We start from the raw sequence: 25,979 nt of genomic DNA on the forward strand, positions 1-25,979 counted from the left end.
GGATACCAGGCCTGGAGCGCCCACGGGCTTTCCTCCCTGCTCTCCTGTGGCGGGGCTTTGCACCTAGTTAGTTCCTTTTGCATCAGCTGTGCCCCCACCTGGCTGTTGCAGGTGGAGGGAGGCTCTGCGCGCAGACCCGTGGGTGCGTGCGGGCTTGGTGGTCTGCAGACCTGCTGTAGGGGCAGGTGTGTGAGGGTTGGACCAATATGCGTGTCGGTGGGTGGGTTCTGTATCTGTGCGATTTTGTGTTTTCCACTCTATTCACAGGACACCAAGTGCTTGTCAGTCGCTAGTTTTGCTGGGGAAGGAGGGAAAGAAACCGAGGACGATAAAGCATTTACTGTTCTTGGGCTGAGCCAGCCGGGCTGCTCTCCTCAACTGTTCTCTGATTAGGGTTGATGAACTGGAAAGGAAGGACGCGGTTGTCAGATGACAACCATTCTCATTCTTGCTATGGCAATGCAGACTAGGAAGCCGTTCCCTACTGCCCTTAAGCTTAGCTGAGACCTGAAACATTTTTTTCCAGAGATCGTCAAAGACGCTTAGTAAATGCACGCTTACATGGTGACTGTTGACCTGGCACTGTTCTAAGCACTTCAGGACTATTAACCTAACCAAAGCTCATAACGGCTCTGTGTGTAATGTACTATTATCATCATCTCCGTGTTGTAGAAAAGAAAAACGAGGCACAGAGAGGTGAAGTAATTTGCCTGAGGAAGCACAGCCAGTAAGAGATGGAGCCAGGGTGCAAACCTAGGTATTCTGGCCCAAAGTCTCTGTTCTTCACCAGGGCACTAGGGCAGACTTCCGGCAACGGAAGGTTTTCTGGTTCTCTGACTGTGATGTCTTGCTTTCTACTTAGGTGTCCGCTAGAATATGGTTTTTCCACCGCAGCATTATTGGCCTTTTGGGCTGGGCTGGATAATTATTTGTTGGGGTGATGTGCTGCCCTGTGCATTGTAGGATATTTAGCAGCACCTGTGGCTTCTACCCACTAGATACTAGTAGCAACCTTGACCCCACCCCCAGCCCCTCTCCCCCTTGCCCCCCACCACCAAGTTGTGGTAACACAAAAAAGGTTTGGGATATTGCCCGAGGTCCCTGGAGGGCACAGTTGCTCCCAGCGGAGACTGCTGAACTATAGAAATTTTTCAGTGATAATTCCTGGGGAGGAGAGTAGGATAAGAGCTTTGGTTTGGTACAGGCTTCTTGAAGGTTTGCCTATCTTTGTTTGACTTACAGGAAAAAAATATTTCATCAGAGTTAGCCATGGTATTAAGAGATTTTGAAGTTCAAACAGAACAAACCTCAAACCAGGTTCTTAGAATGTATGATCACAAGTTTCAATTTCCTTTTCATGATAAAAATGTAAGCAGATAAAATTTGCTCATAATCACATTTTCCTTGAATGCTAGAGGTTCTTGCATTGCTAGAAAGCCCGCTTTAAAAAGACCAAATGCTATTTGGAGATGAGATTAATAGTTCTTTAGCAGGCAGCAAACTGACCTCCAGGAGCTTCACTTTCAAAGGACCACCAAATTAAATTAAAAGCCAAAAGCCCCTGGATAAACCAAAGCTTATTAAACTGGAGAATCCATGTCAGAATTCTGCAATTCTGCTGTTTTCAAGATGTGAACTATAGTTTCTTTGGACGATTATCAAGTTTATGAGCTGGTGTGTTTATTATTTGCTCAACATGCTTGGAAATATCAAGTGGTCAGCTCTTCAGGAATGTCCAGGACCCATGTTTAATCAGCTCTAGACTCCATATTACGGATAAGACACTGTTACAGAGAAGGCAAGGCACCCATTGCAGAAAACTGTGTCTACTGGTTATTTCCTGGGGTTTCACAACTTATAGGAAAAACTGTGGCTGCTGTATAGAGATTTCCAGTATAAGCATCAGTTCTTTTTAATTGAAACACTGCACTATGATTTTATAACCTAGAAAATTATGTGCTTCTTAAATGGTACTTAGTGCACAGTAGACAATCAACACTCATCAAATGAATAAATATTTAGCTGTATGCATGTACCTGCTCTTAAGCTTCAGAATTTGGCTTGCCTTATATTTTTTATGTCCTTTGGGTATTGGAACTATTTAGATACCCTAGACCTGTCCAATACAGCAAAGATGGTAACCAGGAGCCCCAAGTGGCTGTTGAATACCTGAAATATAGCCAGTCCAAGTTGAGATGTGCTGTAAAATGTATAAAATACACATCTAATTTTCAAGATGTAGTAGGAAGAAAAAGAACAGGAACTATCACACTAATCATTTAGTATTGATTACATGTTGAAATGGTAATGTGGATATACTGCATTAGATAAAATCGTTATTAAAATTAATTGCTTCTGTTTCTTTCACATTTAAAAAATGTGGCTACTAGAAAACTTTAAATGGCATATATGTTTATTTCTATTGGACAGTGCTTGTCTAGAACATTTATTGATCTGAACTCCATCTTGAGTGTTCTAAGTCCTAACACTGGGATCTTTTTGTCTTGGGTACCTAAGATAAATATATTATTAACTTTGCTATTCTGGAGATTAACATTTGGAGCAACTCCTTACTTACAACATATTTCTGTTTTATATTTTCTCTCTACTGAATTCGAGTAAAAATAATGTGGGAGAGGAGGGAATGACTAGGTTCCTGCTGAGAGGCTTTACTTACAGAGACCACATGCTATGTGGATAATTGATTCTTCTCAAAGCCCTGGTAGCAAAGTGCCACTGTAAAAATTGGCCACAAATTCCATGGCTTAAAACAACAGAAGTTTATTGTCTTACAGTTCTGAAGGCCGGAAGTCTATAATGAATCTTATGGGGCTAAGATTAAGGCATCGGCAGGACTGGTTTCTTCTGGAAGCTCCAGGGTAGGATCCATTTCTTGCTTCTTCCAGCTTCTAGAGGCCGCCAACAGTCCTTAGCTTGTGGTACAATCTCTTTTTCCTTTGTTACCTTGCCTTCTCTCTGATTCTTCCTTGTTTTCCTCCTCCTAAGAAGAACCTTTGTGAGTATATCAGGCCCACTTGGATAATTCAGGATAATCTTCTCGTTGCAAGATCCCTCACTTGATCACATCTGGAAAGTCCCTTTTGATATATAAGATAACATTTACAGGTTTCGAGGATTAGAATGTATACCTCTGTGGGGTGGGGGATGCATTATTCAGCCTTTCACAGGAAGCCTGAGCTGTAAGTCTGTTGTTCTTGTTTCTATGGACTAGATTTTATCTTTAAACATGATTTTAGTGATTTTTGAATGGTTGGTATATCATTTATTTCTTTATTCTTCAAACCGTAATTTGTGAGACTATATCAAAAACTAAAGAGCTGTGTGTTTCTAGGAAATAATAATCATCTAATTACAACTTAAAAATCATTTCTGGACAGTCTTATTTCATTAGTTTCACTGGCTTAGAAAGTGTTAAAGTCCTATTTATATGTAATTCATGAGTATAAATCAAGGTTATGTAAACATTACAATGAAAATAAGTATATTACCTAGTCTTCATAAATCAGATTGGCATTCAACAAATATTATTGAGGCCCTAGTGTCAACCATTTTCAATGTTATTTCAATCAATTATCTCAACAACCCTAAGAAATGGGTATTGTGTTCATTTGATAGAGAAGGGAACAGAGAAACTTGAAGAAATTAGGTGATTTCCCATGAATTACATACGATTTTGTCTTCTGCTCTAAGACCAGTGTCATCCCACTATTCCAAATTTATTCCCTCAAAAAAGTGAATACAGAAAAGCTGACATTTTTACAAAGGACTTTCTTACAAATGATCATGAGTGATCCTGTTTAGCTTGACTCTAGTTCAGCACATTCAAGGGACATATGTAGAGTAAGTGCTCCATCCACCCAGTATCACCACTTTCCTTTCTAAGTTTACATTTTCTCAGAAGCAGACTCTGTGTGTAGTTTATTTGAGAGGTGACCCCAGGAAGTTCTGGTAGAGAAGTGGGGAAGTGGGACAGAGAAGGGAAAGAAGTGTAAAAATAAGTCACCACTCTGAGTCAATCCTGCTGGGGAATTCTAGGAGACAGTAGAACACAAGATCCTAGTTATCCCTCTTGAAGACAAGGGAGCCGGGGTGTTTGTAATCCCAACAGTCATTGGTTGAGGGCTTCTGGGGAAGGGGGTTCTGCCCTTTCAGGCTTCTGTGCACACAGGAAGAGCCGGCTCCGGCCAAGACAAAAAGTTCTCAGGAATCAGGAAATGAGGCTGGTCAGGTTCCACAATGCACCAACAACTATTTGCCACTGACCCAATAAAACAGGGAACTACCACTGATGAACTTGTGCTCCTGGTGACAAATTTCAGGACAAAAACTCCTCTGAGGACAGTAGGGGCAGGACATGCAGGTGTCCTGAGGTGATGTGGACTGAATTGTGTACTCCCTCAAGATTCGTATGTGAAGCCCTAACCCCGGTACCTCAGAATGTAATTACATTTGGAGATAAGGTCTTTAAAGGAGCAGTTAAATTAAAATGAGTTCATTATGGTGTGTCCTTATCCAATATGACTGCTGTCATAAAAAGAGGAGATTAGGGCCTTTCTCCCTCCCCAGCCATCTTGGTGGATGCTCTTGGCTGGGGGTCCTCCCACATCTAAGACAGGAAGATGGTGGCTGCAAAAAAGATTTTTAAAAATCACTGGAGTCAATCAACTGTAGGCTCCAACTCATTATGAAAAGTGAAAAGTATGGCCGGGCGTGGTGGCTCACACCTGTAATCCCAGCACTTTGGAAGGCCAAGGCGGGCAGATCATGAGGTCAGCTGGCTAACATGGTGAAACCCTGTCTCTACTAAAAAATGCAAAAAATTAGCTGGGCACGATGGCAGGTACCTGTAGTCCCAGCTACTTGGGAGGCTGAGGCAGGAGAATGACGTGAACCCAGGAGGCAGAGCTTGCAGTGAGCCAAGATTGTGCCACTGCACTCCAGCCTGGGTGACAGAGCGAGACTCTGTCTCAAAAAAAAAAAAAAAAAAAAGTGAGAAATACATGCTGGAGTAGCTGGAGTACAAGAAGACTCTGAAGATGATCAGACAAGGCAAAGTGAAACTGGTCATCCTTGCCAACAATTGTGCAGCTTCGAGGAAATCTGAAATAGCATTATTACAGCATATTGGCCAAAACTGGTGTCCATCACTACAGTGGCAATAATAATAAATTGTGCACAGCATGCAGAAAATACCACATATACTGCACACTAGGTATCATTTACCCAGATGATTCTGATATCATTAGAAGCATGCCATAACAGACTGGTAAAAGGTAAACCATACAAAATTGTTCTTTAATAAAACTTGCCAAAGCTTATTTAAAAAAACCAAACAGGCTGGGCATGTTGGCTCATGCCTGTAATCCCAGCACTTTGGGAGACTGAGGCAGGCAGATCACCTAAGGTTGGGAGTTCGAGACCAGCCTGACCAACATGGAGAAACTCCATCTCTACTAAAAACACAAAATTAGCCAGGCGTGGTGGCGCATGCCTGTAATCCCAGCTACTTGGGAGGTTGAGGCAGGAGAATCACTTGAATCCGGGAGGCGGAGATTGCGGTGAGTCAAGAACATGTCATTCCACTCTAGCCTAGGCAACAAGAGCGAAATTCTGTCTCAAAAAACAAACAAACAAACCAAAAAGAGGAGATTAGGACACAGACACACACAGAGGAAAGACCATGTATGGACACAAAAGAAGACAGCCATCTACAAGCCAAGGACAGAGGCTTTGGGGGAAACCAACCCTACCAACACCTTGATCTTGGTCTTCCAGCCTCCAGAACTGTGAGAGAATAAATGTGTGTTGTTTAAGCCACCCAGTCTGTAGTACTTTGTTATGGCAGCACTAGCAAACTAATAACGTAAGGTACATTCAGAAAAGATAGAAACCGCATGGGATCAAAGAACAAAAGTCCACCTGATCTTTATTTTCAGTTCAATGCAAACTGAAAACCGGCCTCACAAGCTATTTGACATTGGGGGTTTTAAGCAGGAAATGTCAGAATATGGATAATGGGCTTGTAGCAGCCAATTAGCATGGCAACATTGCTTTTTGATCCTTCAGAATTGGCTGTAAGTGATAGAAAACTCAAATAACCTTGGCTTAAGCAAGATAGACATGTGTTTCTCTTTCACAAAGGTGTGAGTAGTTGAGCTGATATAGCTGGCTCTCCATGGAGTCAGGGACCCAGATGCTGCCATTTTATGGGTTCATCAGAAGATCCTCCCCTTGTAGCCTAAGATGGCTTCTTGAGCTTCAGCAAACATGTCCAAACTTCAGCCGTGTTGGGCCGTTCTTGCATTGCTATAAATACCTGAGACTGGGTAATTTATAAAGAAAAGAGGTTTAATTGGCTCACTGTTCTGCAGGATTTACAGGAAGCATAGTGGCTTCTGCCTCTGGTGAGGCCTCAGGAAGCTTCCAATCATGGCGGAAAGTGAAGGAGGAGCAGGTGTCTCAGATGGCAAAAGCAGGAGCAAGGGCGGGGGAAGGTGCCACACACTTATACACTTTAAAACAACCAGATCTCATGAGAACTCACTACCATGAGGACAACACCAAGGTGATGGTGCTGAACCATTCATGAGAAATCCACCCTCATGATCCAGTCACCTCCTGCTGGGCCCCACCTCCAACTTTGGGGATTACATTTAAACCTGAGATTTGAGAGACAAATATCACATCTATATCACCAGCCAATAAGAGGAAATAAATGAAGAACATCATCCTCCCTTCACAGCCACATCCTGAAAGTGTTACACATGGCACTTCTGTTTATGTCCCATTGGCCAGAACTTAGTTCCATGGCCACATATATTGAAGTGAAGGCTGGGAAATGTAGCCTATATTCTGAGTGGCTATGTAATGGGGGTCTTATTACTAAGAAAGAAGGGGAGAACAGAGATTGAGGTCCCACTGGCAATGTTGACCATGTGTAAATTACAGATCACATCTCCAATTATATAGATGAGTAAACTGAATTTCAAAAGAATAGATTGTTAAATGATTTGCCCAGAATCTCACATTGAACAAGTGACAGATTAAAAAGCCATGGTGTTTCCCAAGGATGATTAAGTCACTTTTCATGAAATGTTTTATCCAGAGAGATCAGTAGTACTTCTAGTTTCATCAGTTAACTTGCTGGGTCCCAGTGGGTAAGTTTTAATAACTGACCTGTTTTCAATGTGAAGGTCTTGTTTGTGAAAAAAAATTATTGAAAGTGTTAAAATTAATTCAGTTTAATGCAACATTAACTGAACAGTTGATGTGCCCAAACATTCTTCTGAATGCCAGAGATTCATATCTACTGCCTCCCTCACCAGATAACTTCATAGGGCCATCAAAATGTCTTTCTTTCCTTTTTGGCCAGGGATGCCAGGGAAGAAGGATATAAGTCCAGGTTCTAGTCCAGTGCCTGGCACATAGTAGGTGTTGAATTAAAAGTTAGGTAACTCAATAAGTGACCAAGGAAGGGGGATGGAGAGGCAAATAATGTTATTTGTATATAAAGAATAAGTGTGTATATGTATATACACACACACACACACAGAGTACAGCATTTCAAAGAATGAATATATGTTTACATGCATATGTATAAACATATAAAACTATAAGTTTATATAGGGCATATATATATATATATGTAAAAACATATAAAACATTCCACAGAATACAGATAAGAGAGAAACTAAGTCCACATGAGAGAATCAGAGAAAACTGAATACAGTGGATGACACTTATACTGTTCTTATGGAGCAAATGTGAGCCCACCTGATATAACATGGGCATAGAAAGCAAACATTCCAATGCTTAATTCCCAGTAGGTATTGCATAAGAGTAAATGAATGGATGGATAGATACATACCTGCAAAAAGAATGCATAAGGAGGGCATCAGCCCAAGATACAGAAAATGGACTGGCCAGAATCTTAGACCATAAGCCCGGTGGCTGCCAAGAGGCAAAGAAGGCAGGCTGGAACCAGGCTGTGAGGAGCCCAGTACACTGAGCCAAGGAGTTTGGACTTGGTTCTGAGAGCAATAGCGAGCAAACAGGCCATTGCAGGCTCTGTGTTCTTTAAAGTTGACATGATCGTGACTAATTCATGCACAGAATTATGACATAATTGCACAGAATTATTAAGCTAATGAGTTATAGTTTAGTTTAATTGGCAGCATTTTTCTTTTCTAATGTACATAATAATAGTATGCTTATAATCCATGATATCTCAGATTTAATGAATATAAGTACAAAATTAAAATACCAAAGCAACAAACATCAACAAAGTTCATCACCTTGCTCTTCAGCATACTCTTTGCTTGGTTTCTGGATACCACATTTATTAGTTATCTATTGCTACGCAACAGAATACTTCAAAATTTAGTGGCTCAAAGCAACATTTATTATTTCACACATTTTCTATGATTCAGGAATTCAGGAGCAGCTTAGCTAGATGGGGCTTGGGGGTTTTTTAAGACATTTTTTAGAGCAGTTTTAGATTCATAGCAAAAGGGCTTGGAGTTTTAAATTCTTATTTTAGGTTCAGGTACCTGTGCAGGTTTGTTATATAGATAAATTCATGTCATGGGGGGTGGTTTTACAGATTATTTTGTGACCCAGGTACTAACCCTAGTATCCAATAGGTATTTTTTCTGATCCTCTCCCTCCTCCTACCCTCCACTCTCAAATAGACCCTGGTGTCTGTTGTTCCCCTCTTTGTGCCCATTGATTCTCATTATTTAGCTCCCACTTATAAGTGAGAACATGCGGTATTTGGTTTTCTGTTCCTGCATGAGTTTGCTAAGTATAATGGCCTCCAGCTCCACCCATGTTCTTGCAAAGGACATGATCTCATTCTTTTTATGGCTGCATAGTATTCCATGGTGAATGTGTACCATAGTTTCTCTATCCAGTCTATGACTGATGGGTATTTAGGTTGATTCCATGTCTTTGCTATTGTGAATAGTGCTGCAATGAACATTGTGTGCATATGTCTTGATGGTACAATGATTTATATTCCCTTGGGTATATACCCAGAAATGGGATTGCTGGGTCAAATAGTCGTTCTGTTTTTAGTTCTTTGAGGAATCGCCACACTGCTTGGGCTTGGAGTTTTTCACAAGGTTGCAATCAAGTTGTTGATCAATGCTATAGTCATCTGACATCTTGACTCTGGCTGGAGGATCTGCTTCCAAGATGGTATACTCACATGGCTGTTGGCAGAAGGCCTCAGCTTCTCTCTATGTGGACCTGTCCATAGGGCTGTTTGAATGTTCTCACAACTGTTAGCTGACTTCCCCCATAGTGACTAATCCAAGAGAGAGAACAAGGAGGAAGCTACAATGCCTTCTGTGTCCCAATTTCGGAAGTTACCCCGATCACTCCCACAGTATTCTTTGTTAGATGTCAGTCACTAAGTACAACCCCACATAAAAGGAGGGGAATTAAACTTCACCTTTTGAAAGGATAAGCATCAGATAATTTATGGACATATTTTAAAATCATCACAGCATACAGCACATTCTGGTTTGCCTTCATCCACACCGGTTACTCTTCTGTTCTTCAACAGGATTTAAAGTGCTGTATTTCCACAGAGATTAATCTCTGACCCTATTTTCTTTCTTATTTATGCTCTCCAGGTTATCTTCCCAGTCCTAGCACTTTCAATGCCATCTATATATGTATTCACATCTTCAAAATGTGAATCTCAAGCCCCAGCCTCTTTCTGCTGCATTCTTGACCTATTCATTGAGATGTCTCACTGAGCCTAAGACATCCAAAACTGAACTCTTGATCATTATTCAGAACTTGCTTCTCTCCACTTCACTCTTTCTCCCCACCCCAGAACAAACAGCATCCAAACTTGCTCAAGCCAAAAACTGGGGTATCATTGCTGACAGGTGGGGCTCTTCCTCCCCACTTGTATTACATCTGCTACTAAGTCCTGTTACAAACCATGTCTCAAGTCCATCTCCTTCTATCCCCACTCTCTGCCCCTGCCTACCATCATCCAGCTACACCACTATTATCTCTCACCTGAACCACCACAATAGCTTCCTTTTACTTTTTCTTTTGCTCCCTCTAGTCCATGCTCCAAAGTGTTCCTCTTAACATTTAAATTAGACCATGTCAGCCCTCTTCTTAAAACTTTTCAGTGACTTCGCACCAGATTAAGAGTAAAATTCATTCTACTTAAAATGACATAAATGGCTCTGCTTGATCTAGACTTTGACTACTTTTCTAACTCCGTCTTCCATCTTATATCATTCTCCCCCATGCTTACTATGAATGAATGAATGAGATGGAGAATAAATGTAGCTGTCTTGATAACACTTGCTTTATTGACTGCCTTCCCTTCCTAGTCTCACTTCCCCACTCCTTTATCAGCATTTCCTTCACCGCCTAAGTAAACCACTTCCATGCAAATTCTTGTCTTATGGTCTGCTTCTGGGGTAGCCAAAACCAAGACACTCCCTATCCCCAATCTCCACATAACTCCTGAGCTTAGAAGATAAATGAGGGAAATAGAGGAAGCAATGGAAAGTTCCAACTTTTGCCTGAAGTTTACTACTATCCCTACCAGTCATGGCATTATAAATTTAAAAACACATCAGCACACACTAGTATAGAAGAGCTTTATAACCCAGGCAAGTTTTTTACTGGACACATAAGCCCCTACACATCTGGGAAAGTGAGATGTCTTGGGGTATCCCTGGGCCCACTGGACTTGTACTCTGTTTCCTGAAGGTAGATGAGAACCCAGACTTAATTTTAACTGGCTAGGTACAATGAACTTGCCATACTGGGAGCTATGATAAAAACAAAACAAAAATCAAAACCACCACCAACAAAAATCTTCATGGCTGGACCTTGTCATCCCTATTTAGAAAATCTTTTATTACATTTGTGTGGCAATATTTAAATGTATTTAAACATCGGCAAAAGAAGTTTAATTTCTCAATTTGTCTTGGAGAATATCATGAAGTTTCCTGGAACCTGACCATAAACAAACATACTAAGAATTCTGGCATAGTATATTTTTGCAGAAAATAAGGAATCCTATGAAGAAATACTACACTACTTACACAATCCCTGGAATGTTTTTAAATTAATTTCAGCTGTGGAGATGGTGATTTTCTGATTAATTTGATCAATGTAGACAGCAAGCTGTGTAAGGCATTAAAGAAACTGGGCAAATCAGCATTTAGCTCAGACTCCCACAGCTCAGGGCTTCTACTCCACAGAGACTTCTTCACCTATATTAGCATTTCCCTGTCTCAAGACTCAGTTCCCTGAGCCTCATGTGTGCAAAATATTGTTTAGAAGAGACAGAGAGAGAGGGAGTGAGTGAGAGAGAAGCTGGCCAGTCCATCTAGACCTTCCAAGGTGGCAGAGGATGTTGATGGGATTAGTACAGTCCAAAATTAGATTTTTTTTTTTTTTTGAGATGGAGTCTCGCTCTATCACCCAGACTGGAGTACAGTGGTGAGATCTTGGCTCACTGTGAGCTCCGCCTCCCGAGTTCACACCATTCTCCTACCTCAGCCTCCCAAGTAGCTGGGACTACAGGCGCCTGCCACCACGCCTGGCTAACTTTTTGTATTTTTAGTAGAGATGGGGTTTCACCATGTTGGCCAGGATGATCTCGATCTCCTGACCTCATTATCCACCTGCCTCGGCCTCCCAAAGTGCTGGGATTACAGGCGTGAGCCATTACACCTGGCTAAGTTGATTCTTAAACAACAATTACTTCCGTTTTTTAACAAATGAGACTGATATAGATTTGATGGCAAATCTCCTATATCTTTCAACAGAACTATAAAACTAAGATGCTTTTGTGACTGGGAAGGGAATTCCTTACAGTGGATAAGAAATCTTAATTTATTAACAAAGTTAATAAATTTTTGATGGCCCAAGTGTTAGTCATTAACATTTGGGGGAGATTTATAAGTGACACTTCACACAACATCAGAAACAATGATTTGGGAGAAATTAATACACCTCAGATTTCTCAGTTTCACCTTTTCACCTGAAAGCAGGCATGTGAAAGAAATAAAGACTGAGAAAAATGAGGATTTCTCTGGATAGTTGTGGTAATGTGTAAACAGTATATGAATTTTATCTTTTGGTAACTTTCTCCTGTTAGTTAATCCTGGGCAGTATTCTTTGCAATCCCAAGTAATTTACTTTGACTGGTACATATGAAGTGGGTTTGACCACCTGTACCAAGCACTCTCGGCTGGTTTCTGATTAGGCTTTTTAAAAATATCAGATTTCAACAAATTTCAATTTGGTTTCGTGTGATTTCACATCTAACTGTTTCAGAAATCTTGTTCAAGCTTAGTGAGCTCATCCTACTTCTAAGGAGGCTGTTTTGTGTATTACAAAATTTTTGATATTTCCAACCGCTTAAAATCCACCTGTCACTGTCTGGAGCCTGCAGGAGGGACACAGGCCTTTTTCTTTAGACCCCCTGCTGTTTCCCTGCTCCTTCTTAATCCCACCATTCCCCTGCTGCCCTTCTGACTCCTCTGCTTCTAACACACACCATGATCTACACTCAAATTTTGAGGCCACCAACTCCTCATGTTCTTAACGGTGCTGTCCTTGGCACAGGCTATTTTTTCTGCCTGGAAAACCTTCTCCACCACACAGCCTCCTCCCACTTCTCCAGGCAAAGTTCCATTCATATTGAGCCCCATTTCCTCCAGAACACCACTCACCTACCATCCCAATGTACTAACTTCCATATCTCCCCCTAGCTCCTGAGAACTTGCCCCTTTGGTAGGGTCATATGTTGGAGTATAATGGGGCTTCTCTCATATACCTCCTATAGTCTCAGTGCCTAGTACAGTGTCTGATGTTTGTAGTTACTTAATAAATTTTGGGTAGACAAATGGATAAATGAGTAGGTGAATAGTTTGGTGAAGTGTGTTCCCCTCTGACTTCTAATACCAATGAAATCCTCAGTTTTTCTTGGCCTTAGTTTCTTCATGCACAAAATGATAGGTTGGAACCAGATGATATCTAAGGTAACTTTCTTTAAGGTGAAATTCTATGATAATCTCCCCTTACAGTGAAAATTTATTCCTACAAACATAAAAAAGAAAAGTCACATGGAACCTGTGGCAGCTATGAGGATGCGCCTCGCAGACATCCAACTGCAGGGAGCATAATTGACCCAGGGTCCCAACTACTCTACAGCACCACTTTTAAGTGAGGCTGCAACTCCCACAGGCTGCTCCCACCAATGACTGAGCATGGCAGGGATACTAAGGCAGGTCCTTCTGTGGGAAACATGGCTCTCCTCTGAAGGTCAACACATCTGATGATAATAATCCTACTACTACTAATAATAAAAGCAATCAATTAGGGAGCATTTACTGTGTTAGTCACCATTCAAAGCCCTTTTCATATATTTAATGATTTCATTATCACGAATACCCTTAAGGTAAATACTGTTGTTTTCCCTGTTTTAGAAAAGAGATAGCTAATGCATAGAAAGAGAAAGTAACTCGCTGAAGGTCAGAGTTAATATATAGTAGAGCCAGAATTCAAATCCAGGAAGGAGACCATAGTCCTGACCAACATGTTATGCAGCCTCTCAACATTCAGAGTTGATCTCACTCTTTTACTAGAAAAACTCTCCTCATTTGGCTTTCCTGACAATGTACTAACCTGGTGTTCCTCTGAGCATTGCCTGGGCCTCTTTCTGGACCTTCCTGCTCTTTGGTCCATCTCTTACATGCTAGTGTCCTTGGGACTGTGCCCTAAGCCTCCTTCTTTTCTTACACTGCATCCACTTCTGTAGAATCAGTTACCATCTACCTGCAGATGATTCCCAAATATAGTTCTGCTTCCTGAACTCTTCACCCAAATATCCAACATCCTACTCAACATCTCTTCTAGGTTGTCCGTCTAATGAGTACTCAAAATCAGCATGTGCCAAAGAGAATTCATCATCTATCCTATTCCTGAACATGTTCCTCCACCTGTATTCCTCATTCCAGAAATACAGGCTACTCAATGGTGCATCCCTCTGACACTCTATATCCAATCGACTAGGATATAAGCTCCACAAGGACAGAAATCTTATTTCCCTTTTGTTTGCTGATGAACTTCTGGAAACTAGCCCAGTGTCTGATACATTATAGGCACTCAATAAATACTTGTTGAATGAATGAATTGACTCTAATCCATTACCAAATCTTTCGGTCCCACTTTGATGCCATTCATTTCTCCTTACCTCCACTGCTACTGCTGCAGTCCAAGCAACCAGAATCTGTCTTCTGGGCCAACTGGTATCTTTTCTTCCGTTCTGTCTCCCTCCAGTCTATCTTCCAGACTGCTTCGTGGTAATATTTTTCAAAAGAAAAACCTTATCAAATAACATTCCTACTTAAAACCCTTCAATGCTGTTCTATTGCCATTGAGATGTAAAACCCAAAGCCCTAACTTGATTCACAAGACCCTCTGTGATGTAGCCTCTGCCCACCTCTTGGGGCTCATCTTTCGCAAGCTTACTTCTCCCTGCCTTTATTCTAATCCTCTGGTCATCTACTCATTCCTCAAGCACAAGCATGGTGTCTTTTACCTCTTAGTCTGCACTCATTCTATTCCCTTTGCCTGTAATATTCTTTCACTTTATGTGGTTGAACCCTGTTTGTCTTAAGTCTAATTTAAAGTTTGCACCTTCAAAGGGAACATCTGGGACCCCTTAGACTGGATTATGTTTCTTTGATTTAAGCTTCTGTAATAGACTGAATATATTGAGTGCCTCTGTTACCCTGAACCCCTTGACTAAAAGTTCATGAGTAGGAGACCCTCTATGCCAGGATTATAAGTGAATCCTCAGCACCTAGCACTATACTCCATACATATTAATGCCCTATTGAGGATTATACTGATTTTTTTTTTGGCATCAGGAAATAGGTAAGATCCTTCCTATTGTGATTGGGGAGCATATTGCTTGCAAACCTGCAGTCAAGAAGTTGACAGATCATCTCTAAGATTTTGTTGCTACATTGAATTCTAATTAAATGAACCCCACATTTCTTATAAAAACATGAAATTAAAATTCCAAAGGCAGAATTTCCCCCTATACAGCTTTTCTTTCATCATGTTGTCTTTTGAAATCCAACTCAAATGTCACCTACCCTGGACGTTTTCCTCCTCTTTCCCAGGCAAGGTTAGTTCCTCTCTGCATTCTGCTCCCCCAGGCATCAGCTTCATGTTGTTAAAGGAAGAGGTGAAAGCAAATTGTAGTGCTTTATCAAGGTTTGTCACAGACGTGTGTGGTTAAGAAATGGACTTACTGTGTATCTATGTGGAAGGGTTTTTTTTTACCAAGGTGTGGGGACACTTGTTTTTATCGACAGATTTCAATCTTGTGTTCAAATCTTAAAAACATCAAAACAAATAACCCAATTAAAAAATGGGCAAAGGACCTGAATAGACATTTATCCAAAGAAGATATATAAATGGTCTATAAACACATGAAAGACACTTAATATCATTAGCCATCAGGGAAATGCACATCAAAACAAGATGCTACTTCTCAAGCATTAGGATGACTAGAGTTTTTAAAAATGAACAATAATAAGTGCTGGTGAGGATGTGGAGAAATTGGAACTCTCATATATTGCTGGTGGGAGTAAAATGATGTAGCCATGTTGGAAAACGGTCAGGCAGTTCTTCAGTAAGTTAAACATACAACTATCACGTGTCTTAGTCAGTTCAGGCTGCTATAACAGATTACCAGAGGTTGGGTGGCTTATAAACAATAGAAATGTATTTCTCTCAGTTCTGAAGGCTGGAATTCTAAGACCAGGGTGTCAGCATGGTCAGGTTCTGGTGAGGGCACTCTTTTGGGTTGCAGCCTGTCAACTTCTCAAGCTCTCTAGCCTTTTCTTATTAGCGCACTAATCCCATTCATAAAGGCTCCACCCCCATGACCTAATTACCTCCCAAAGACCCCACCACCAAATACCATCACATTGGGATTAGGGTTTCAATATATGAATTTTGGAGGACACAAACATTCTGTCCATTGCACCATATGGCCCAACGATTCCACTCCTGGGTATACACCCAAGAGAAATTAAAACATATGTCCACACAAAAACTTGTGCACCAATGTTCATAGCAACATTATTCATGATGACCAAAAGGTAGAAACAACTTAAATGTCCATCATCTGATGAGTGGATAAATAAAATGTGGTATATCCATATTATGGAATATTATTCAGCAATAAAAAGAAATACAGTACTGTTACAAGCTACAACATGAATCAAACTTGAAAACATGCTAAGTTAAAGAAGCCAGATGCAGAAGGCTACATATTATGTGATTCCATTTATATGAAATATCCGGAATAGGCAAATCCAGAGACAAAAAGCAGATTTGTGGTTGCCAGGGGATGAAGGGAGGAGTTAGTTAAGATTAACTGATCATAGGTATAGGGTTTATTTTTGGGGTGATGGAAATATTCTGGCACTAAACAGAAGTGATGAGTGCATAACATAGTGAAAATACTAAAAACCACTGAAGTGTATAGTTTAAGATGGTGAATTTTATGTTATATAAATTATATCTCAATTTTTAAAATACTAAAATAAAAAAATTATTAAGGGCATCACTGTATTTGGACTGGCACTTTTTTTTTTCTTATAACAGCATATTGTATACCTTTTTTTCCCCCTTTTTTTAAATTATACTTTAAGTTCTAGGGTACATGTGCACAATGTGCAGGTTTGTTACATATGTATACATGTGGACTGGCACTTATTTACTCAGCATACTTTATGGTTAGTCACCCATAGTTTCTTCTTTTTTACTGATACAAAATATTTTATATATTTATGGGGTACATGTGAGTGTTACATGCATAGACTATATCATGATCCAGTTGTGGTACTTGGAGTATCCATCAAATACTCAATTACCTTGAGTATTTACCATTTCTATGTGTTGGTAACATTTCACGTCCTCTCTTCCAGCTACTTGGAAATATACAATATATTGTTGCTAACTGTAATCACCCTACTGTGCTATAGAATATTGGAGTTTATCATAGGTTCTTTGGAAACTGTTAATTAGGCGCAGACTGGGTCAAGATTGTGGTATCCCTTGCAGAATTGTTAGGAATATATAAATTAGATTAGACAAATGGCTGCATTATTTCTTAGTCAGAACTCTTTATCAGAGCATTTTAATAATATTTAGCATGCTATCCTATACTTGAATGCATATGTTTCCAATAGACTGTGAACTTAAGAGTGCAAAGACCAGGCCCTTTTCATCACTGTACTCTATGTGCCTGAGACAGTACTTAGAACATAGCAAGTGCACAATAAATGTTTTGCTTTAAAGTACTACTACTTAATGAAAGAAAAGTTTACCTTCCAGGAGACATTTGGCAATGTCTGGAGACATTTTTGATTGTCAGAACTAGAGGGGTGTGTGCTACTGGCATCTGTAGATAAAGACCATTGTTAAATATCCTACAATGCACAGGACAACTCCCAACAACAAACAATGATCTGGCCCAAAATATCAGTTGTGTAGAAGTTGAGAAGCCCTGTTCTAAATGTTTGAGTGACTTATGAATCCCTAAAATTAATTCCATTAAAAAATGAAAAAAAGTCCCCTTCAAGAAAAAGTAAATGTTAAAATCATCCTTGCATTTGGTGCTCTCAGTAAATGAAATGTCTCAGACCATATCTTTATAACTCTTAACTGAGTAATCAAATTTGTGGGAGAGGCAGACCATGAGGGAAATCTACAAGGTTATTAAACTTCCCGACTTTGACTTACATATTATTAACTTGCATAAAGTTCAGTTCTGTAGCAGAAAGCACATGGTAAAATGTGCATTCCTTTGTCTGTTAAAGAGCCCAGGAAACATTTTTACAGTGTATTTAATATGTGTAAGGAAATCATCACAGCCCTCCACTAAATATACAATGCAAGTATTTTCCTTCGAAGTCTGGTAGCAACCCTGTCCAATACCAGGGCCGTAAGTAGGTAAACATGCAGTGAACTTCATCCATGGCGGCACTACTTGGGGGCACTTGGTAGGGGGCAGGGGGCTCACCTTTTTCAGGCATCTAGATCAGGCAAGCTACAGCTTGCGGGCCAAAGCTGGGTGATCCCTCTTTGTAAACAGCCCATGAGCAAAGAACAGTTTTTACATTTTTAAATGTTCAAAGATGGAACAAAAGGAGAATACTATATCATGACACAGGAAAATTACATGCTATTCAAATTTCAGTGTCATAAATAAAGTTTTATTGGAACACAATCATACCCATCTGTTTACTATTGCCTATGGCTGCTTTTGTACTTGGACAGATATCTTATGGCCCTACAAAGCCTAAAATACTTATCATCTGGCTTTTTACAGAAAATATTTGCCGATCTCTGCTCTAAAATTAAGCAGTTTAGCAAATTGGGTTTCCAGGAGGTCATGTGGAATGGGAACGAGCCCTGGGCTAGAATTCCCAACACCCAGCTCTGCTGGGGATGTGACTCCACTCCGTTGGACTGGCGTTTCCTCCTCTGTAACATGAGAGGGCTTTGCTGAACGAGCCCTTCCAGCTCTTAATCATCTATAGTGTGTGTTGATTCCTGTCTATTCAATGGTTCCCAGGTGCCAGTGGGGTAAAAGTGCAGAGCTCTGGTCTGGGACAAAGCCACAGGACCAGAAAGTCACTGAAATAGACAAAGAACTGGATAGTTGCTGTGCGTATACAGAGCAGATCTGAAAAGTGGCACTCTACAAGGTTCAAAAACATACATTTTGGACATCTTCATGTGCCCTAGTTTTATAGATTATGTAACCAAATTCTTTTAACCGTGGGGAAGAAGGAAATGGTTGAAACTAATTATTGAGGAAGGCTGGCAACCCCAAAATTCAGGTTTTCAAAATCTAATTTAGCACTTACTGCGGGTTTGTTGAAATTAACCAGGTAATTGACATCTCTGGTTCTTTTAGTAGTAGGGAAGAGTTTCTGTTGTCTTTTCTATTTTCTCAATACTAACATATAGTTCTTTATCTGCAGTGCCAGGCATCACGGGTTGTTAGCATCGGCACATCAGCCTGGGGTCTGTCACTATGGAACTAGACTAGCCTGCTGCTACGGCTGGAGAAGAAACAGCAAGGGAGTCTGTGAAGGTAATTTTGTAAAAACTCAGACCCTGCACTTGGATCAGGGCCCTTAGGTTTTTATCTGTCACACCATGAACTGCCACAAAATTGCCAGTGGATCTCTTAGGCAAGGACATGCATAACTACCAATAACCAAGGTCTGGGTTCCTATGAGATCTCTTCCCAGACAAAATGTGGCTGATGCCATCATACTTGGCATGATTTATTTTAGAAGACTGTCTTGTCAATTATTTTTGTGATTATCTTAGTGAGTATGACTGGGTTGTTTGTTTTTGGTTTTCTTTTTAATCTAAAGGAACTAAGATGGGCAAAAGCAGGCCAGTAAATTCCTCCTCTAATTATAGTTTAAGTGATTTCCAATGAAATACACTTTTTAATTATTAATCATCCAACTAGTAGGCTTCAGCCACAAAACAAGTACGCCTTTTAGCTTATAGATTTGTTACTCACATTTTTAAAATCCATACTGCCAATTTCTAAATGTTTTGAAGGTACACATGCATATATGCAAAGATTTTAAGTATTTTGCTGATTTTTTGTACATTGCAAACCAAGGAACCATAATTTGCCTTGGACATTGTTTCTCAGACTATGTGTTAGGAACTCCAAGAGAGGTCTCTGACCATTTCAAGGAGGTTGGGGAGGGCAGAGATGAGCATAAAGTTTTTGCCTTTTTTTTTTTTTTTATGACTTTCCATAACGACCAACACTGGCAGTGTAGTGGAACAAAATCCACATTCCTCCTAACTGACTGTCTCACCAGGGGTGTATTCCTTCAGGGCAGGAGTCTACTCTCACTGTCCCTGTGTCCTTCAGTAGGTAGCATGTGCCTCATCCTAAGTTCTTTATCTATTAAATGGGATAACAACACAATTGCAGGTCCCATAAAAGTACTAACATGTTAGTTATTTTAGGAATAACAATGCTACCTTCTTTTTGCTGGTCTATTCCTGCCCCAACCTCCTTCTCTCTGGCTGGTTAAAAAATATCTGGATTGACCATAAGTGGGGTCAGAACTTGATAATATCCAAAATCTATAAAACAATAGAAAACATTGATACTGTTCCCACATGTTCCATATTATGTAAAACCTTCTGTCATCATAGTTTGCTTGTGACAAGATGACAAGAGCATAAAAATACTAGACAAAAACAAAGATCATCATTGCCCACTTAGATAAAGGAAGTTAGAATATCCTCCTGGGACTTGTGTCAATTAAAAGAGTGGGTCCCCATCCTGATTGGATTGATAGTGTCACGATCAAGGACATTGAGAACCAGACTGACCTGGGTGATCTTGGGCAAGCTAGCTAAGGTAAGCTAGCTAAGGCTCAATTTCCTCCTCTGCAACATGATGAGAGCAATACCTACCTCTGAGGGTAAGGAGTTTATGCATTAAAGGGTGAGTTCATTACCTGTCATGCATAGAAAATACCTCATAAATTACCATTCCTTCAGGAAGGACCAATAATTCTTATCACAAACTTCTCTTCATTAAAGCACCAGGTGATGGGGGGATTAAATGTGGCTTTATTCTTTTTCTAGACACAACATAACACATTTTTATTTGAAGTCAGTCAGGTGGAAAGGGGCAAAAACCACGTGAAACACATGATTTAGAATCTCTCTTACAGTTGCACGAACATCAGTGTCTACTGCCATAAAACTTGTAAGACCCAGCATGTCGCTGGTGAATAAATGAAGGCAAGGTTTGACTTTCAGGAAGGGCTTTTCTGTAACTGCATAAGAGCAATTTGGCCATGACGCATGCAGCCAATCACATTCTCAATGCTTTCAGGGACTGTATAATACCACAGGCATAAAATAATTTAAAGCAAGATGTTAAAACAGCAAGTGCAGAGGGTTCAAGCAAAATGCTCACTATGCAAGTTTTGCAAGCTGAAGAGACAGTCAGCACACCTACTGCTCCAGTCAAATGTTCAGGTCTTAAATTGCAGTGATTTTTAGATCTAAAATGTGTATCATGTTTTATCCAATTTGCATGGTCCTTCTTGATGGTAAAGTCATATGTTTCTTGAAGCATCAAATAACAGGGTAGTTATTCCCTGATTGCTGGGTTTCTGATTTCTAAGCCAGAGTTGTGGGATGCATGATAATAAGAATACACATCAACCTGCCCCAACAAGGAGAGCCAGACCCCAGGCTGTGAGGTCCCAGTCCACCCAGGCCTTCCCCTCTGTCTGTCTATTTGCCCTTCACTCCTCTTGAAGCCCTGCCTCTATGTATGCTGGAGCTTTCTAGCTTTCAGCCTCTACCTGTCTAAATCTCCTCCCAAGGCAGGGTCTCATCAATTCGATATCATTACCCTTAAAATGTATGCCACTTTAGTGAGATGAAATACAGAGTTGTCCGTGAACAAGTACCTGATGAAAAGCTCCAGATAGAGAAGTTTGGGGGAGAACTAAATAAGACTTTTACTTTGTCTAAAGCATGCTTCAATCTCAGGCCATTTTAAACACAAACTGAATTTCCCTTGCTGTCAATTGGCTGTTCAAGTCACAGATCCAAAGTTACTGTAAATTGAAAACATCTTACTAAAGCTTTAACCTTATAGCAAGGGTATTATTCACCATTTCTCCTATGTTCTATTTGGCATTTATGCTGGGCTTTCCTGTCTGGACCACATTGGAAATCAGTTTTCAGGGAACAACTAGAGGCCTTCAGGGCTTTAAAAAAAAAAAAAAGATTTATTTTTCTAATATCTGAATTTAAAGTTGCAACTCCAAGTACATATCCATAACAAAGTAGACACTGGAAATTAAATTCTGTCTCTTTTGTCTCTAAAAGTGGAAAAACTTTGCTGGGGAAGCATTTTTCCCTTACGACTTGTTCAGAGCCATAAAATGTTCCCCTGTTAAAAGTTCCACAATAATTACTTTATTCATTATTCAAAAATATTCAAATATTTAACATGTTTACAACACTATATTAAACGCTACGGGAGAAACAATGATGAACGTTTAAGTCCCTGTCCTAAAGGCACTTGGAAACAAGTAGTGGATGAAAGACAAGCACTGTAGCCAAATATATGCCTCATTATTTAATAAGACAAAAACTGATCAGTTGCACAGGAGGGGCCTGTCAAAGTTCTGTGGAGTTCTCGAAGTTGAGTGGGCATTCATAGGTGGCTGGAGGAATCTGTAAAGGCATTTAGAAGAAGGGGTCATACAAGGTGATCCTTGAAGAATGGGGAGGATATTAACTACTGGAAACCCAGGGAAGAGTATCCTAGGGAGGGGTAGAAAAAGGCAGAAAGTAAAGGGTAGGTCTGGAAAACAGCAAGTAATGTCTTTTGCCCACAGTGTTGCCTTTGTCAGGGGGTGGGGGGTGCAGCTAGAAAAGAAGGTGGAGGCCAAATCAGGCTAGGTTTGAATTTATTTTTTATTTTTTAAAATTTTTGTTTTCTAGACAGAGTCTTGCTCTGTCACCCAGGCTAGAGTGCAGCAGTGCGACCTCAGCTCACTGCAACCTCTGCCTCCTGGGTTCAAGTGATTCTCCTGCCTCAGTCTCCCGAGTAGCTGGGATTACAGATGCCCGCCACCATGCCTGGCTAATTTTTGGATTTTTAGTAGAGATGCAGTTTCCCCGTGTTGACCAGGCTGGTCTCAAACTCCTGACCTCAAGTGATCCACCCTCCGTGGCCTCCCAAAGTTCTGGGATTACAGGCGTGAGCCACCATGCCTAGCCAGATCGTGCTAGTTTTAACTTGGTTATGATACCTGTACTGTATTCAGGAGGGAACAAAGATTATATGATGACCTCTGTACAAGGCATGGCATGATCAGAGCTATCCTTTTGGACTATTAGTTTAATGTCATGTCTGACATCAAGTTTGCTAGGAGCAGAGCCTGAAAGGGAGATTCTTGTACAAATATTCCATTGAAAGGTGTCTTAGGAGCAATTTGCAAGGGAATGGGGGAGCAGGGGAAGGGGCTAGGCGGAGATATGGTTTCAAAGGAAGTCTAGCTTCAGCCTGATCCCACAGGGACCTCTAGGGCGTTAATTGCACCAGAGTTTGTCCTGCCAAGAAACAAGGAACTAGGCTGTTAGACTCCTGCATCAGTGAGGCACTGATCACAAGCTGTGGTGGGGAAAGCAGGGAGAGAGAGGGATTTAGCATCATCTTCCAAGTATCTGTGGGCAAGGCAGTTCCCATTAGCTAGATAGATAGTTGTTCAATGAATGAGTTGGTGGTAGAAACAGGAATAGGATATTGCAACTGAATGGTCTAGAGAAAAAAAAATAGACAACTGAATTTTTTGAGTCCAGGTAACTGGTAGAGGAATGATGATAATAACAAAAAATAGGATCTGGGGTTTAGGGAAAGATGCTGGTATCTTTAAGAATAGGCTTTCTTAGAGGTGGACCTACTATGAGCCAGGGGGAATTGATGGACGGAGAAGTAGGCACCATTCCTGGGCAATTGCTGAGTCATTCTTTCCTATTATGGCTATTTCTTGAGCTCCTACTGTATCCAGAAGCTGCTGAGAATCCTTGATACCCTGAAAGTCTCCTTTCTCTCTCATATATTATATCCTCTCCCTTTCTACTCTTGGGGCTTTCCCATTTTTCTTTTTTCCTATCTACTGCTTTTTCTCCTTATAACCTCCTTGTGAGCTGGAATGAAACTGTCCATCATCTTTGACTATTTGTTTTCTTGCCCCCGACTGAATCGGTTATAACATCCTACCCCTGTTGTTTCTCCTACCACTTTATTCATTGAACAAATATTTATTGTCTACTTTGTGTCAAGAGTTGGGATACAGAAGTGAATAAAATAGAAAAACAAATCCTGCCTTTGTCGTGCTTTCTCATGCCTCCATCATCATCCTCATCATCATGATGCTTTTAGTTCCCATCCTTAGGGCTAGAAGTAGCACCTTCCTGCCTCCAATCTGTTGGTTGTTCAGTCTGACTGATAATGCGCAGCATTAAAAAGATTTTGATCATTTAAAAGAGAAATGGAGAAAATATGGAGGAGATGAAACGAGGCAAGAGACAGAAGGAAGGGGAATGACATTGGCATTTGCCCAGGGCTACTCTGGAGTCTCTTCCAGTTCCAACATTATACTTATTTTATTAAATCTTTTGTGTTTGCATGCAAAACTGGCTGACTGTGGTCTGGGAGGCTTTATATTTCACTGAATACCACTGGAAGTGTGGCATTGCCGAGCAAAGTCACACTAAACTTGCATGAATTGGGTGGGGGTGTGGTGGGCGGGGGTGGGGGGGGCGGTAATCTCATTCAAAAGAAAAATACTTTCCAGTGTCTGAAAGGTGAAAACAGATTCAAAGGGAGGCAGATCGTCCTCCGTATGTCTCCATGGAGTTCTCTGCCACACAGAACGCAGCAAAGCTTTGCGTGCATTTCACTACACTAACTACTGTTCTTTTACCATCAAGACATCTTTTCCTTCCACAGCTACATGCGAACCTGGATGCAAGTTTGGTGAGTGCATGGGACCAAACAAATGCAGATGCTTTCCAGGATACACCGGGAAAACCTGCAGTCAAGGTCAGTAAGGTAGCCTGGGGTCATAGTTCAAATTCAATCATTGCAGCAGGGCTGGCGACACAATATGGTATGCAGGATTTCTTAGGGTTTTTTTAAAGTCAAATCTTCAAATGAAGGTGCTTTCAGGACAAGTTTTTCAATCTCTTCTCCTTGAAAAATGTAAAAAGTCTGATGTTTTTGTCAAGATGCCCAATAAAATGCCTTTTTTCTTTTCTTTTTTCTCCTTTTTTTTTTAACCATTTTGTTTTTATAAGCTAAAGGCCTTTTATATTTTTTACTTTTTTATTTCATCTCTTCCTGTAACACAGAAAAAAAGAGTCTTTTTAAAGTAAATAATTGTATTGTTTTTTAAACTACCTAAGTATTGTAAGTATATTTTTATTTTTAAAATCCAACAGTGCAAAAAAATATAAAAGTGAGAGTAATCACCACTAGTTGTTACTATAAGCATAGTTAAGTTTGTCTTAGATCCTGGAAGTCTTTTTCTGTGATAGTACAAATGTAAGTATTTCTCATAGGCATCTTTGCATGTCAGCACACACAAAACTACTTTACATTTTTTAAGGCTATATCCTAGTCCCTAGTGTGAATACTTTTATCCTTTATGCAAAAATATGCTTTATTTAACCATTATCATTTATGTTGTCTCCAATTTTTTGCCATTACAAACAGTGCTAAATCTAACATTGTTCTATGCATAGCCCTGCTTTCTTGAATGAATATTTTTGTAGGAAAAATATTTAAAAGTGGAATTGTTAGGTTGAACGACATGCATATTTTTATTATACTTCATATACTTTTTCTTTTTTGAGACAGTGTCTCGCTCTGTCACCCAGGGTAGAGTGCAGTGGCGTGATCATGGCTCACTGCAGCCTCAACCACCTGGGCTCTAGCGATCCTCCCTGCTACTCAGGGACCACAGGCACACACCACCATGTCTGGCTACTTTTTACAGTTTTTGTATAGACGAGGTCCCACTACGTTGCCCAGGCTGGTCTTGAACTCCTGAGCTCAAGCCATCCTCCCGCCTTGCCCTCCCAAAGTGCTGAGATTAAAGACGGAGCCACCACGCCTGGCCTTGATATATCGTAATAGATAATTTATAACTTTCATCCTAGATCATTTGTCTGAAAACATTGAAGAGATTATAATATCTATAACAGTGGTTCTCAACTTGGGTAATTTTGTGTCCCAGGAAGAGTTGCCAGATAAAATACAGATACCCAGTTAGATTTACATTTCATATAAACAA

General features: G+C 40.4%; 1 protein-coding gene and 1 pseudogene across 6 annotated transcripts in view; both read left to right on the top strand.

Moving 5' to 3' along the window:
• The window catches only part of EGFL6 (EGF like domain multiple 6), a 64,417-nt gene that overhangs the window by 467 nt on the left and 37,971 nt on the right, over positions 1 to 25,979 (top strand). For all 6 annotated transcript variants that reach the window (XM_005592980.4, XM_005592981.4, XM_005592982.5 and 3 more), the window contains exons 2-3: positions 19,086 to 19,198; positions 24,635 to 24,727. In XM_005592980.4, coding sequence (XP_005593037.3) covers positions 19,086 to 19,198; positions 24,635 to 24,727 — 206 coding nt within the window. The remainder of the gene's footprint in view (positions 1 to 19,085; positions 19,199 to 24,634; positions 24,728 to 25,979) is intronic.
• On the top strand, positions 4,641 to 5,298 carry LOC102146165 (large ribosomal subunit protein eL30-like; annotated as a pseudogene).

This window comes from Macaca fascicularis, chromosome X, assembly GCF_037993035.2.
Source record: "Macaca fascicularis isolate 582-1 chromosome X, T2T-MFA8v1.1".
Lineage (NCBI taxonomy): Eukaryota > Metazoa > Chordata > Mammalia > Primates > Cercopithecidae > Macaca > Macaca fascicularis.